The sequence below is a fragment of the Aquarana catesbeiana genome, linkage group LG08, assembly GCF_042186555.1.
Source record: "Aquarana catesbeiana isolate 2022-GZ linkage group LG08, ASM4218655v1, whole genome shotgun sequence".
NCBI classification, from domain to species: domain Eukaryota; kingdom Metazoa; phylum Chordata; class Amphibia; order Anura; family Ranidae; genus Aquarana; species Aquarana catesbeiana.
The window spans coordinates 261,631,054-261,644,198 of record NC_133331.1 but is presented as its reverse complement, the minus strand read 5'-3'; the positions used below and the strand labels follow the sequence as shown (position 1 = coordinate 261,644,198).

At 44.2% G+C, this 13,145-nt stretch overlaps 1 protein-coding gene across 1 annotated transcript in view; it reads left to right on the top strand.

Annotated features, from left to right (window-relative positions):
• The window catches only part of LOC141106732 (membrane-spanning 4-domains subfamily A member 15-like), a 49,160-nt gene extending 46,800 nt beyond the window's left edge, over positions 1-2,360 (top strand). The window contains exon 6 of the mRNA XM_073597665.1: positions 2,322-2,360. Coding sequence (XP_073453766.1) covers positions 2,322-2,360 — 39 coding nt within the window. The remainder of the gene's footprint in view (positions 1-2,321) is intronic.
• The last annotated feature ends 10,785 nt before the right edge of the window (positions 2,361-13,145 follow it).

Genomic DNA, 13,145 nt, shown 5'->3' with positions numbered 1-13,145 from the left:
AGACAAGTACACACTATAGAGGGATATGGAGGGATATGCTTTGTTCATATTTCATGTCTGAGGTTTACGTCAACTTTAAATTTGTAGTTTCAAGAATCCTCCTGAATAAAATTTGTTATTACCACAAACAACCATTTTTACACAATTATCATTGCCCAGCTAGCATATTACAGTATATTGCACAAATATTTAAATAACCATCACTATACACTCACTGGCTACTTTATTAGGTACACCTTGACAGTACCGGGTTGGACCCCATTTTGCCTTCAGAACTGCCTTAATTCTTTGTGGACATAGATTCAACAAGGTGTTGGAAACATTCCTCAGAGATTTTGGTCCATATTGCCATGATAGCATAACGCAGTTGCTGGAGATTTGTCGGCTGCACATCCATTATGCAAATCCTCCTTTCGACCACATCCCAAAGGTGCTCTGCTGGATTGAGATCTGGTGACTGTGGAGGCTATTGGAGTACAGTGAACTCATTGGCATGTTCAAGAAACCAGGGGTTTGAGCTTTGTGACATGGTGCATTATCCTGCTGGAAGTAGCCATCAGAAGATGGGTGCACTGTAGTCATAAAGGGATGGACATGGTCAGCAACAATACTCAGGTAGGCCGTGGTTTAAACGATGCTCAATTGTTACTAAGGGGCCCAAAGTGTGCCAAGAAAATATCCCCCACACCATTACATCACCAGCCTAAATCGTTAATATAAGCCAGGATGGATCCATGCTATAATGTTGTTTACGCCAAATTCTTTTTTTTTTTATTCAAATAATTTTTATTGTTTTCACAGATTTAAAAGCATACAATTAAACATTACATTCTACTTTTTATAAATATCGCTTAACAGTTATTATTGCTTACTACTTTACTATCGGTCCTCTATCCCTACCCTTCCCATGGAGGATACCAGTTTGCAGAATACATGTTGCTCCCTGGTTTCCATCCCTTGTTAAATTCGTGCTTTTTCCTTGTTGCTGCCCATCTTAAGTTAACTTTGGGTATGGCCCCTAATCCAACACTCACAAGGGGCATTCCATCCTTTGCAGCCAGGGATTCCACATCTTAACAAACTTACTATAATTACCACATCTAGTGAAAGTTACTTTTTCCTTCCATACTAACATATTTATGGTCATAACCCACTCTTCAGGGGTCGGGGGCTTCGATGATTGCCAGGTTTGTGTGATTAATTTCCTTGCTTGGTATAAGCATCTCGCGATCACTGTTATAGTCCCTGCTGTCCCTATGTCTTCTTCTATGTGACCCAAAATGCATACTATAGGTTTAATGCTAATGTAACCCTAAACGTCGCGTTAACAATTTTTAATATCTCTGTCCAATATCGGAACAGTTTTGGACATCTCCATACCATGTGTATGAGGTCCCCAGTCTCCCGACATCTAGGGCACTTGTTGTCAGGTCTACGGCTGAACATATACAGTTTCTTGGGGGTATAACAAGCTCTATGCAATAAGAGCAAATGTGATACCTTTTGTGAGGGAGAAACCAACACCAGCGGTCCAAATTCTAAGATCCTCTTCCATTGCTCCACAGTTATTACTCCTACATCCTCTTCCCATCTTTCTTTGTTCTTAGAGGACACTACCTGAATGTTAATTCTGCCCGTTATTTGCGCATATATCTCTGATATAAGACCTTTGGTGATATCTGCCTTAATTATTTTTTGGAGAAGAGGAATCTTACTCCATTCTAGTGGATGGTTACTAAACTGATTACCCAAAGCGTGTCTGATCTGTAAGTAACTATAAAATGATTTATTTGATATCCCGTACTCATGTCTCAGCTCTGTAAACGATTTTAAGATTGTACCCTCATACAATTGGATCAACTGGTTTATTCCGTGCCTTTCCCATTCCTTGATCTTCCCTATAGTCAGTAATTCATGCAAGTGCTTATTGTACCAAATGGGCGAGTATTCTGTATCTCCCCTGTACCCCATAATTCTCTTAACTGACTGCCAGATTTTAGTGACCATCTTAAGTGTTGGATTCTCTCTATGAAGAGAGTCTGCCTCTAATGCTTCCACTAATGCTTCCACTACTGATTTGTGTGGAATACCCTGTAACATCATTTTGGCATTCCCCCCTCCCGGGGTGGCGCATCCCCTCAGTTGCTGCAGTTGAGCTGCCAAGTAGTAGCTATACCGATAAGGAACAGCCATTCCCCCTTCGTTTATTGGTCACTGCAGCGTTTGCAAGCTAATCCTGGCCTGGCCATTCTTCCATATTAACTCCCTAAAAAGGGTCTGTATTTTTTGGAACCATTTTTTGGAATTAATTTTTTTAATAGGTAGATCAACCGGTAGAAGCAATGACTTCTCCCAGTTAATAGCTAGGCCCGAAAACCTACCAAACTCCTCCACTATATGCATTACTTTAATTAATGAGGACTCCATATCTCCCAAAAAAAATAAAACATCATTTGCATAAAGTGCTATCCTCTTCTTCCCCACATTTCTTTTGGAATCTTTGCAATCCAGTTGATGATCTTACCGCACTTGCTAGTGGCTCCATCGCCAGGGCGAACAACAGGGGTAATAAAGGGCACCCCTGTCTTGTCCCTCTCTCAAGCGGGAACCTATCTGAATATTCATTTATTCAGTGTGGTTGCCAACACCCTTGCCAAAATTTTAACGTCAGAACACAATAATGATATTGGTCTGTAAGAGGATGCTTCAAGCTGATATTTCCCTTCTTTCTGTATTACTACTATGGTAGCTTCTGACATCGAGGAGGGCAGACTTCCCCTTTCAGCTGCCCAATTCAATGTCTTTAGAAGCTCTGGGAGTAACACCCCCCCATAATATTTATAGGTTTCCAATGGTAACCCGTCTGGACCAGGGGATTTTTGATTGGACATACCAGCTACTGCTTGCTGCAACTCCTCTAAAGCTATTGGGGAATCCAGCTTGTACCTATCACTCTCCAAGAGAGCAGGCAGTTCCACACTCCCCAAAAACCTATCCATTTCTCCCCGATCTGACCCCTGCTGTGACTTATACAAATCCCTGTAAAACTCAGAGAATGTTTCCATAATCGCGGCAGGCTCAGACGAGATTTCACCACCTGGTGTCCTGATCGCGGAAATAGCTGAGGAGGGGTTATTGGTTTTGGCTAGAAGTGCCAACATACGACCCATTTTTTCCCCTTCTCCAAAAGAGTTTTGTCTCTGAAAAAGTCGCTTATTTTCAGTTTTTCTAGTGATAGTCACATTATATTCCTGTTGCTTATTGAGCCATATCCCTTGCTTCTCTGGAGTTGGATCTGTCACATACTGTCTCTCAAACTCTGTCACCTCCTTCCTGATGTTCTCCTCCCACTCCCTTGATTTCTTCTTAATTTTTGCCACCTCAAGAGCCCCCTGAGAAATGCTTTTAGATTGTCCCACACCACCCCCACCAGCCCTGTACCTATAATTAAGTTCTACAAACTCTTTTAATCTCAAAGTTATTTCTTCTGGTTTCTCCACTAATTCTATCCATAGTGGGTTTATTGTCCACATTCTTGGGGTACATCTATCGTGTAGGATTACAGTTAGGACCAAAGGTGAATGGTCTGATACCCCTCTTGGCCAGTACTCTATTTTTTTTATTAGCCGCAGCGCTTCACTATTGCCTACTGCCATGTCTATGTGGGAGAGTGTAGAGTATGACCCCGAGAAACAAGAATATTGCCGATTGTTTGGATTGCAAGATCTCCAAAAGTCACTCCATCCAATCTCCTCAAGAAATTGGCCTAAATGTCCCTCTGATGTCCTATCAAGACTACTATTAAGTACCGCATTAAAATCCCCCACCACTATAACCGGGTATCTACCTTATCCTCTACAAATTCTAACAATCTGTACAGGATCTCCAGTTTAAACGGGGGAGGAATGTACACATTTGCCAACACATATGGTTTATTCTCTATTAAGCAATTCAAGAAAATATAGCAGCCCAGTGCATCTATACTGACCTACCTGCAGGAAAATAACACTCCTCTCTTTACTAATATGCACACCCCCCTAGAGTAGGAGAAGTGAACTGAATGATATTGATTTTGAAATTTCTTACTCCGAAATTGTGACTTAGTGTCATTTGTGAGGTGTGTTTCCTGCAGGCATATCAGTTCCACTTCATGAGTCTCAAGTACAGAAAACACAGTAGCTTTTTTAATGGGATCACCCATCCCCCGAATATTTCAAGAGCCTATATTTAGAGTTCTATGCAGCTTCTAAAAAAAAAAAAGAAAAAGATAAACAGGAAAAATCCAAGATTCCCTACATAAAAATAGCAACACAAGGAAAAAGGAAAAAAAAAGAAATATGATGAAAAATAAAAAAAAAATAAGATAGGAACAGCCAAAGTGGGAAGTCATTTTGCTTAGCTTTACATGTTAACCATACCTGTCCTTCCACCAAATACCACTTTATTTGTTTATTTATGCCTCCCAAAGGGGCGATCAGTGCTAAAATTGTATCAAATCAAGAAAAAAACAAAAAAACCCTTGTGGGCTTTTCCCTCTCTACCTTCACTTTCTATATTGTTTTTTATCAAATGTGAATAATATATACGTGTATACTCTATTATTATCTGTCCCTCCCTTCGTGAGTTTACTATATTATCCTCCCCTAACCCTCCCCTACACCTCCCTTCAATGTTATTTTCCTCCCTTCCCCTTGGCTTCCTAGATATCCCCCCCTCCCTCCCCTTACGCCTGACTAGGCTAACATTAGGGACATTGCTTGTGACCATAGGTGTGCGCAGCCTATTGCACTAGGGTGTGCACCCCAAAGCTCAAAAACACACTAACGATCACTCACCATGTTCATTCAGAAAGGGAAGGGGCCAGTAAAGTACATATTTACCAGCCCCTTCTCCCACTCATCTTGAAACATCCCCTCAGTAACAGCCAGTGGGAGGGGAGAGGGGGGAAGCCTGCAGTGCCACGGGGGGAAGGGAACCAGGGCAGTAGGGGGGATCTGTGCTGCACCAGGTGATTAGGGTGTGCCTGGGCACACCTGGCACACCCTGTGCGCACGCCTATGCTTGTGACCATATCATTCTTTCCAATTCATTCCAACCACTTCTCCATAACCCTGCGTGAGTGTGATTTAATTTCATTATTTTTCCGTGCTTGTCGCCCCCCTCCCGCCCCCTGACCCATTTCAAAATTACCAAGAAAACATTTTTAAGCAAAAATGACCAGTCTTTCATTAGTGACTTTCACCTACCAACCCCCCCCCCCCGCTCCATCCTTTGCTTAACTTCCTTATAAAATAAATATCAAAAATCAATACATATTTCCAGAATTAACTAAAATTATTTAACAGCTGCGGTCTATAACCCTATAAGTTCTTTTTGTTATCTTCAAGCCACTTTGTTACCCCTGCAACTGAGTCAAAAAAACGTGACGTGCTGGGTACAGCAATGCGTATGTAATTTTATGGTTCCGTAAGCTGCGCTTAATTTCCATAAATTCCACCCTACGCTTCTGTAAGTCCGGTGAATAATCTGGATATAGTGAAATCTTAGCTCCATTGTAGAAGATGTCACCCATCTCTCTAGCTTTTTGCATCACAGTCACCTTGTCCTTATAATTGAGCATTTTCATAATTACCGATCTGGGGTCTCCCCCTGGTGGTGGAGCTCTAGAGGGCACTCTGTGGGCTCTCTCGATCACAAAAAGATGCGAAAAAATCTCTGCCCCAAATATTTCCCTAAGCCATTTCTCCATGAACTCTAGGGAGTGGGAGCCTTCACATCGCTCCGGAAGGCCCACCACCCTCACGTTGTTCCTGCGCAGCCTATCCATTTCGTCCATTTTGGATTTATACAGGCCCAATTGGTCTTGCATTGTTTTTAACTCTTGCTTCAGTGGATATAGATTGTCCTCAACCTGGCTTAACCTCTCCTCTAAAGTAGTTGTCCTCTCCACTGTTTTTTGTAGCTCTTGGCTCATTGAAAATAACTCTTCCATTATGCCCTTTAACTGATCACACAAACTACTCAGTGAGCCTTTGCAAGCGTTAACTGTGCACAATACGTCCTTCAATGTTGGTTCAATTTAAATTGGTGCGCTTAAATCAAGAGCAGTTTCAGTCACATTTCCCATGGTGTCACCCCTAGGGCCTTTTTTACTTACAGTTGTTGTAGTAGATAGTACCGTTGACATTTGACCTTGGCTTTTTCTGTCCCCAGGGCCTCCTGTCTGAGATTTCGCTTGGGTTTGCTGGTTACCTTTGGCTGGTGACTGTAGGAGTATGCGCATACCTCTCCAGCTTGGCTGCCGCTGCTGCCGCCTGGTTCCCCTTCTCCTTAGCTGAACGAGTGGTTTGGGAGCTTGGATGCTCCTGGTGCAGCTGTTCCTCCCCCTTTTTCCTTGTCATGGCTGGATGTAAGGGAGTGTGAAGAGTTGTAAGGCTGTAAGGGGTTGCAAGGCTGTGGCACTTTTTCACACTTTTCACACTTTAATCTCCTCTTGCAAGGGGCTATATTATAGTGCTAATGCCCGCTTTCATTTGTTAGCCCTAAGTCCCACTGGGCTTTGCTGGGCTGTACTAGGTAACTTCAGAAAGCTGCCCCACACTGTGCACGCCAAGCAATGCGTGTTTCGCTGCTTCTCGCAGGAGCTCGGACCGTTGTCTGGGCAACCAGAATAAAACAAGGAATAGGGGCGCCTCTGAGAAATTATCATAAACACTTTATTATAAACAAAATATCCACTCACATGAAAGTAGAAGAAGGCGTGTACAGGAGCATGGTGAGGGCTGGAGAGCTGAAAAACACAGGGCTGTAGGTAGAAGCTGTATCAATGTAGCTGAAGCACAATCCAGTCCAGGCAAGCAGGGGTGCAGATGACTGAGCACATACACACACCGGTGTAATGCAATGTCCCTGGAAGATGGTGTCAGTAGTCCAGTGGAAGGGGAAAGGATCAGTCCAATGATAGCATGAATGTCTGTGGAAAGGAGGAGAAGGACGTCTGGCTGGATGACAGGGCTGCGCTGTATCTCCACAGCGATCGCACTGTCCCTGTATGGTAAGGGGAGAGACATGGCCGTGTGTGTGAGATGGAAGTGAGGCTTGGAGAGCAGACACAGGCCGGCGCCGAGCTGTGATGTCATCAACATGTGACGCGTTTCTGAAATTGCTAGCTATAGATGGATGGAATAGCCGCATTCCTTTTTCAAGCATGCTGGACTGGATTGTGCTTCAGCTACATTGATACAGATTCTACCTACAGCCCTGTGTTTTTCAGCTCTCCAGCCCTCACCATGCTCCTGTATACGCCTTATTCTACTTTCATGTGAGTGGATATTTTGTTTATAATAAAGTGTTTATGATAATTTCTCAGAGGTGCCCCTATTCCTTGTCTTTTCTTAGCTACTGGAACTCGCTTTTGGTTTCTTGGTGGCTGCCCTGACTGAGACTGCGGTTTTATATTACCAGTGTACACATCTGTACATCCACATTCCTGGACAATTAGGTACTATATTGTAAGGTATCTGCATATTGCGCCTTGTTACTTGTTTAGGGCAACCAGGATAACAGTGAGAGCCACTCGGGCTCACTCACGTTGCACAGAAGGCGGTGGCTGAATCGCACTCTCCGCCGCTTGCTACACTGTCCGACACAACACCCCCGTTCTCTCAAGCCTCACAGAAGGTATACAGGGCAGGCAAGGCGAGTATGAACACAAGCAGGGGGAAAAAAGGCACACCATTCTGGGTTGAATAGGATGGCCACAGGGGATGAAGCAGGAAGAGACCTCACACAGCTCCACTCACTCCAGCATCTGGTCACGCCCCCCGTTTAAGCCAAATTGTGACCCTACCATCTTAATGTTACAGCTGAAATCAAGACTCATCAAACCTTACAAAGTTTTTCCAATTTTCTATTGTCCAATTTTGGTGAGCCTGTGTGAATTATAGCCTCAGTTTCCTTTTAGCTGACAGGCGTGGCACCCAATGCCAATTCTCCTCTGTCATCAACAAGGCACTTTTGTCCACACAACTTCCACTCACTGGATATTTCCTCTTTTTCAAACCATTCTCTGTAAACCCTAGAAATGGTTGTGCATGAAAATCCCAGTAAATCAGCCGTTTTTGAAATACTCAGACCAGCCCGTCTAGCACCAACAACCATGGCCACATTCAAAGTCACTTAAATCCCTTTTCTTCCCTATTCTGATGCTCGGTTTGAACTTCAGCAAGTTGTCTTCACCATGTCTAGATTAGAGATGGGCCAAATGACCCCCTGTTCGGTTTGCGCCAGAACTCTCGAAAATTTTGAAAGTTCAGAGCCGAATAACGAATACCATTGAAGTCTATGGGACCAAAACTGGACAAATCAAAATTACCCATTTTGGGGGCTTGGATGCTAGTTATTGGGCATACTAAAAGTACAGAGATCCAGTCACTGCCCTGTGGGACATGTATCACTGAAAAAATAGTAAAAAACTATTTTTAAATTAGCAGTGATTTACCTATGCTTACAGTGAAATAATAATGCCCCGTACACACGGTTGGATTTTTCGACAGAAAATGTGTGATAGGACCTTGTTGTCGGAAATTCCGACCATGTATAGGCTCCATCACACATTTTCCATCGGATTTTCCGACACACAAAGTTTGAGAGCAGGATATAAAATTTTCTGACAACAAAATCCGTTATCGGAAATTCCGATCGTGTGTACACAAATCCGACGGACAAAGTGCCACGCATGCTCAGAATAAATAAAGAGATGAAAGCTATTGGCCACTGCCCTGTTTATAGTCCCGACGTACGTGTTTTACGTCACCGCATTTAGAATGATCGGATTTTCCGACAACTTTGTGTGACCGTGTGTATACAAGACAAGTTTGAGTCAACATCCGTTGGAAAAAATCCTAGGATTTTGTTGTCGGAATGTCCGAACAAAGTCCGACCGTGTGTACGGGGCATAACAATGAAAAATTCCTTTAAATATAATACTGGGGGGTCCCTTTAGTCTGCCTGTAAAGTGGCACATCTGTACCATGTATAGAACCTGCTGCAGCAAAAATTACATTTATAATAAATAATAAATTTATAATAAAATAACATTTTCCCTACAAGCTTTTTTATAATTTTATAAACAATGGCTTGGAGAGCCAGTCTGTATGATGAGGCCATAATTTAGTGCACTCGGAACAAGATTAGAGATTTTATGGATAAATTCTGGTGTCTGTTTCACAGACTTCTGATAGAAGTAACAGGTGCAGAAAAATAGGGCTTTGGGTTTTGCTCGTGCCTTCACATCGTAACCCTATAGAGGTACTCTTGATAAAAGCAAGAATTGGCCTTGCTGTAAAATAATAGAATTATATGCAACTGTCAAGCAGGTGTGGAAAAGTTGGTCCTTGGGTGTTAATTGTGCCCATGAAACCTATACCAAAAAATCTATTCATGATAAAATCAACACCCACAAATCTAGGCAGCCTAGACAGTCTTGCACAGATTCCACATTCCAAAAACACTTAATTGGCAACATCAGCATCAGGGGCTTGATAGTTGCTGCTAATCTAGGAATGATTCATTTTGATAAATGTTAGCCGGTCAACGGAGTCTGTGGAAAGATGCATGCTTTTATCTGTCACAAAACCTCCGGCAGCACTGAATGCCCATTCAAAAAGCATGCTTGAAGCAGGGCAGCCCAGCAGTTCAGTTGCATACTGAGCAAGTCCTGGCCAGTGTTTTATTCTCATGACCCAGTAACCCAGTGGATCGTCAACTGGAAAGCTCTCCATGTCTATTTTCACCCCTAGATAATCTCCCACCATATGGTGCAGATGCTGCTGGTGGGTTGTGGAAGCTGACAGTCCTGGGTCCCGAGGACTTAACAAATCTTGAAATGCATCACTGAGGCGGCCCCCTTCTCTCTTGACCAACAGAGACTGAAACCTAGCAGAGTCCGAAAAAGCATTACATAAACCCCTCTTTAAGGTGTCCTCAAGATATTTTATCCTCTGATCGCTCTGGGACGGGATGAGTTCTGAGGCTTTCCCCTTGTAAAGGTGGTCAAGGAGGGTTGCCAACCAATAGTGATCTTTCTCCTTGATGCCACAAATTCTTGGGTCCTTTTGCAGGCTTTGAAAAATGAGGGAGCCCATGCATCACAAGTTTGTGGAGGCATGGGAAGCAGAGTCGTGTGGGTCACTGAGGATTGCAGAATCTGGAACTGCCTCCTCCCACCCACGTACTACTCCCAAGGGTTCAGCGGATGGAAAAACATCTCTTAAGGTTTGATGTATGTCTTCCTCTGCTTCATTGCCTCCAAAACTGCCAGAATCCTCCTTCTCCTCCTCTTGTGTGTTCTGTGGCATCACAAGAATGGTGTCTGCATAAAGCGGGCCTTGTGAGGATAGGAAGTTTTCCTCTTCCTCCCACTGCTCTGCCGCGCGTGCCCTGTCCATAGTGACACACAGAGTCTGCTCCAGCAGGAAGAAAACAGGGATTGTGTCACCCTTGTCACCTCCTCAAATGATGACGGTACAGTACATGCATCCTTTATCAGCAGCTTTTGGCGTGGGGAAAAAAAGCTGATCTGCCCTGAGCCTGTCCTTGTGCCATACTGGCACCGTTACTGGCCCCCTGCTGCATGTGCAGCCGCTGCAGCTTTGTCAAAGTTGAGTTCCATCTGGTAGGCATTTCACAAGTCAAGCAGTTAATGGCCAGGTGGAATTACCGCTGAATTTCAGCCAATCGAGCACTGGCTGTGTATGACCTCCTGAAATGGCTTCAGACTTTTCTGGCCCGCTTTGGCAGATCTTCCAACCCTGGGTACCAGTTTAACCACTTCAGCCCCGGAAGATTTGGCTGTTCAATGACCAGGCCATTTTTTGCGATACAGCACTGTACCCAAACAAAATTGAGGTCCTTTAAAAGAAGAGCGACTATTTTGAAAAAACACAATATCTTTTACTTTTTTCTATAATAAATATCCCACATTTAAAAAAAAAAAAATGTGTTTCCTCAGTTTAGGTCGATATGTAATCTTCTACATATTTTTGGTAAAAAAAATCGCAATAAGCGTATATATTGATTGGTTTGCACAAAAGTTATTGCGTTTACAAAATAGGGGATAGATTTATGGCATTTTTATTATTATTTTTTTTACTAGTAATGGCGGCAATCTGCAATTTTTATCAGGACTGCGATATTGCAGCGGACACATGGGACACTTTTGACACATTTTTGGGTACATTAACAATTATACAGCGATCAGTGCTATAAAAATGCACTGATTACTGTATAAATGTCACTGTCAGGGAAGGGGTTAACACTAGGGGGCGATCAAGGGGTTAACTGTGTTCCCTCACTGTGTTCTAACTGAAGGTTTAATGGGACTTACTAGGGGAAGAGAGAGATCGGTGTTCATACTTTGTATGAACACAGGATCAGTCTCTTCTCCCCAAAAGATTCTCACTCTGTCACGAGCGATTGCGGGTGCCCGGCAGTCATCGTGCCGCCGGGCACTCGCATCGACTCTGATGGCGAGCCGTGGGCACCCGCGTGCCTCTGGTGGCACGCGCTCACCCCTAGTGGCTACAATGGGAAGCGACGTAAGGTAAATTCGATTTGCCCAGTCGAGCCAACCTGCCACAGTAAAACTGAGGGGGGCTGGTCGGCAAGAGGTTAAGAAACACTGCACCACCAAATTGAGGACATGTGCCAGGAGGTTTGTGCCATTATCACACACCACCATTCCTTGCTTCATCTGGCATGGCGGGAACCACCCCTGGGCTTGCCCCTGCAGTGGTGCAAGCATCTCTGCTCTATGTGGCTCCTGTCCCCTAGATAGACCAGCTGAAACACTGCATGGCATCTTTAGCCTGACTCATCGAATAGCCCTTTGAATGCTTAGGGGGTACTGGGGGTTCATAGGACAATTCAGCAGAGGGCTTGGAGGAGGAGGGGGTGGAGCTGACAAATCTTGCATCATCACAACCAGCTGTATGGAGACTTGGCTGTAAAATAAGCTGCAGCACTGAGCCCTGTCCTGCATGATTCCGAGTTGCAAGCAGATTTATCCAGTGTGCTGTGAACGAAATATATAGTCCCTGACCATGCTTGCTGGACTACGTGTCTGCAGTAAAGTGGAGCTTGCGGCTGACTGTCTTGCCCAACATTGCCACAACATTGCTTTCCATGTGACGGTACAGAGCTAGAATGGCCTTATTTGAAAAGAAATAATGACTGGAACCTGCCATCTGAAGGTGGCAGAATCTACCAGACTGAAAGGAAGGAGTTGTAAAGCCAGCAGCTTTGACAAGCTTGAATTTAGACATTGGGCATGTGGGTGGCAGTGACTGTATTTTTTTTTTTTTTGCTGCAGCAGCTGGAGCAGAGAAATGTGCCCGTTATACTCTACAGCTGGTGGAGTGCTGCTGGCAGATGTGTTGCAAGGACCTGTGACACCCCTCACTATGCCATCATCCCATCATCAATGGAGGCTGCTGAAAGGTCATGAGGTATAGCGGGGGTAGACCTGAAAGGTGAAGAGTGAGGAGGAGCAGAATTGCATCCCTTTTGTGTGTCTTTGCTCTTGCCAACGGGCTGAGTGGTGGTGGGAGGTTAAATGCCTTGTGAAGCATGTGGTACCCAAATGGCTGGTGTTTTTGCCACGCTTGATCTGCTTGAGGCAGTTTGCAATTTGCAACAGTGCAATCAGCTGCACATGTGTTAAAAAAGGCCCAGACAGCTGAGCTGTGGGAAGTGGGCTGGGAGATAAGCGCTCCACAATGTGATGCCATAGGATGACTGCTCTCTACTCTTCCATGATGGCTGCCTCGTTGGGGTTGTGTCTCACTCTCGCTTTCCTCCTCTGCTCTATCTGGCAGCACCCATGTCATGTCGGTGACATCATCATCATCCCCTCCATCCTCACCATTATTGAAGTCAACATGGCAATACGCTGCAACTGGGGGAACATGACTGCCAATTTGTTGTTTATCAGTGTTCTCCCCTCTATGTAGGCTCATGTTCCTACCTTTCTCAACCTCAGAGTCAGAACCAACATCAGAATCAAGCCTGTGCATTGTCAAGGAGCAAGTGGCTGATGCTGTATTCAAATAACTCCTCCATGCATGATGCTGGGGCTATAGCAGGAG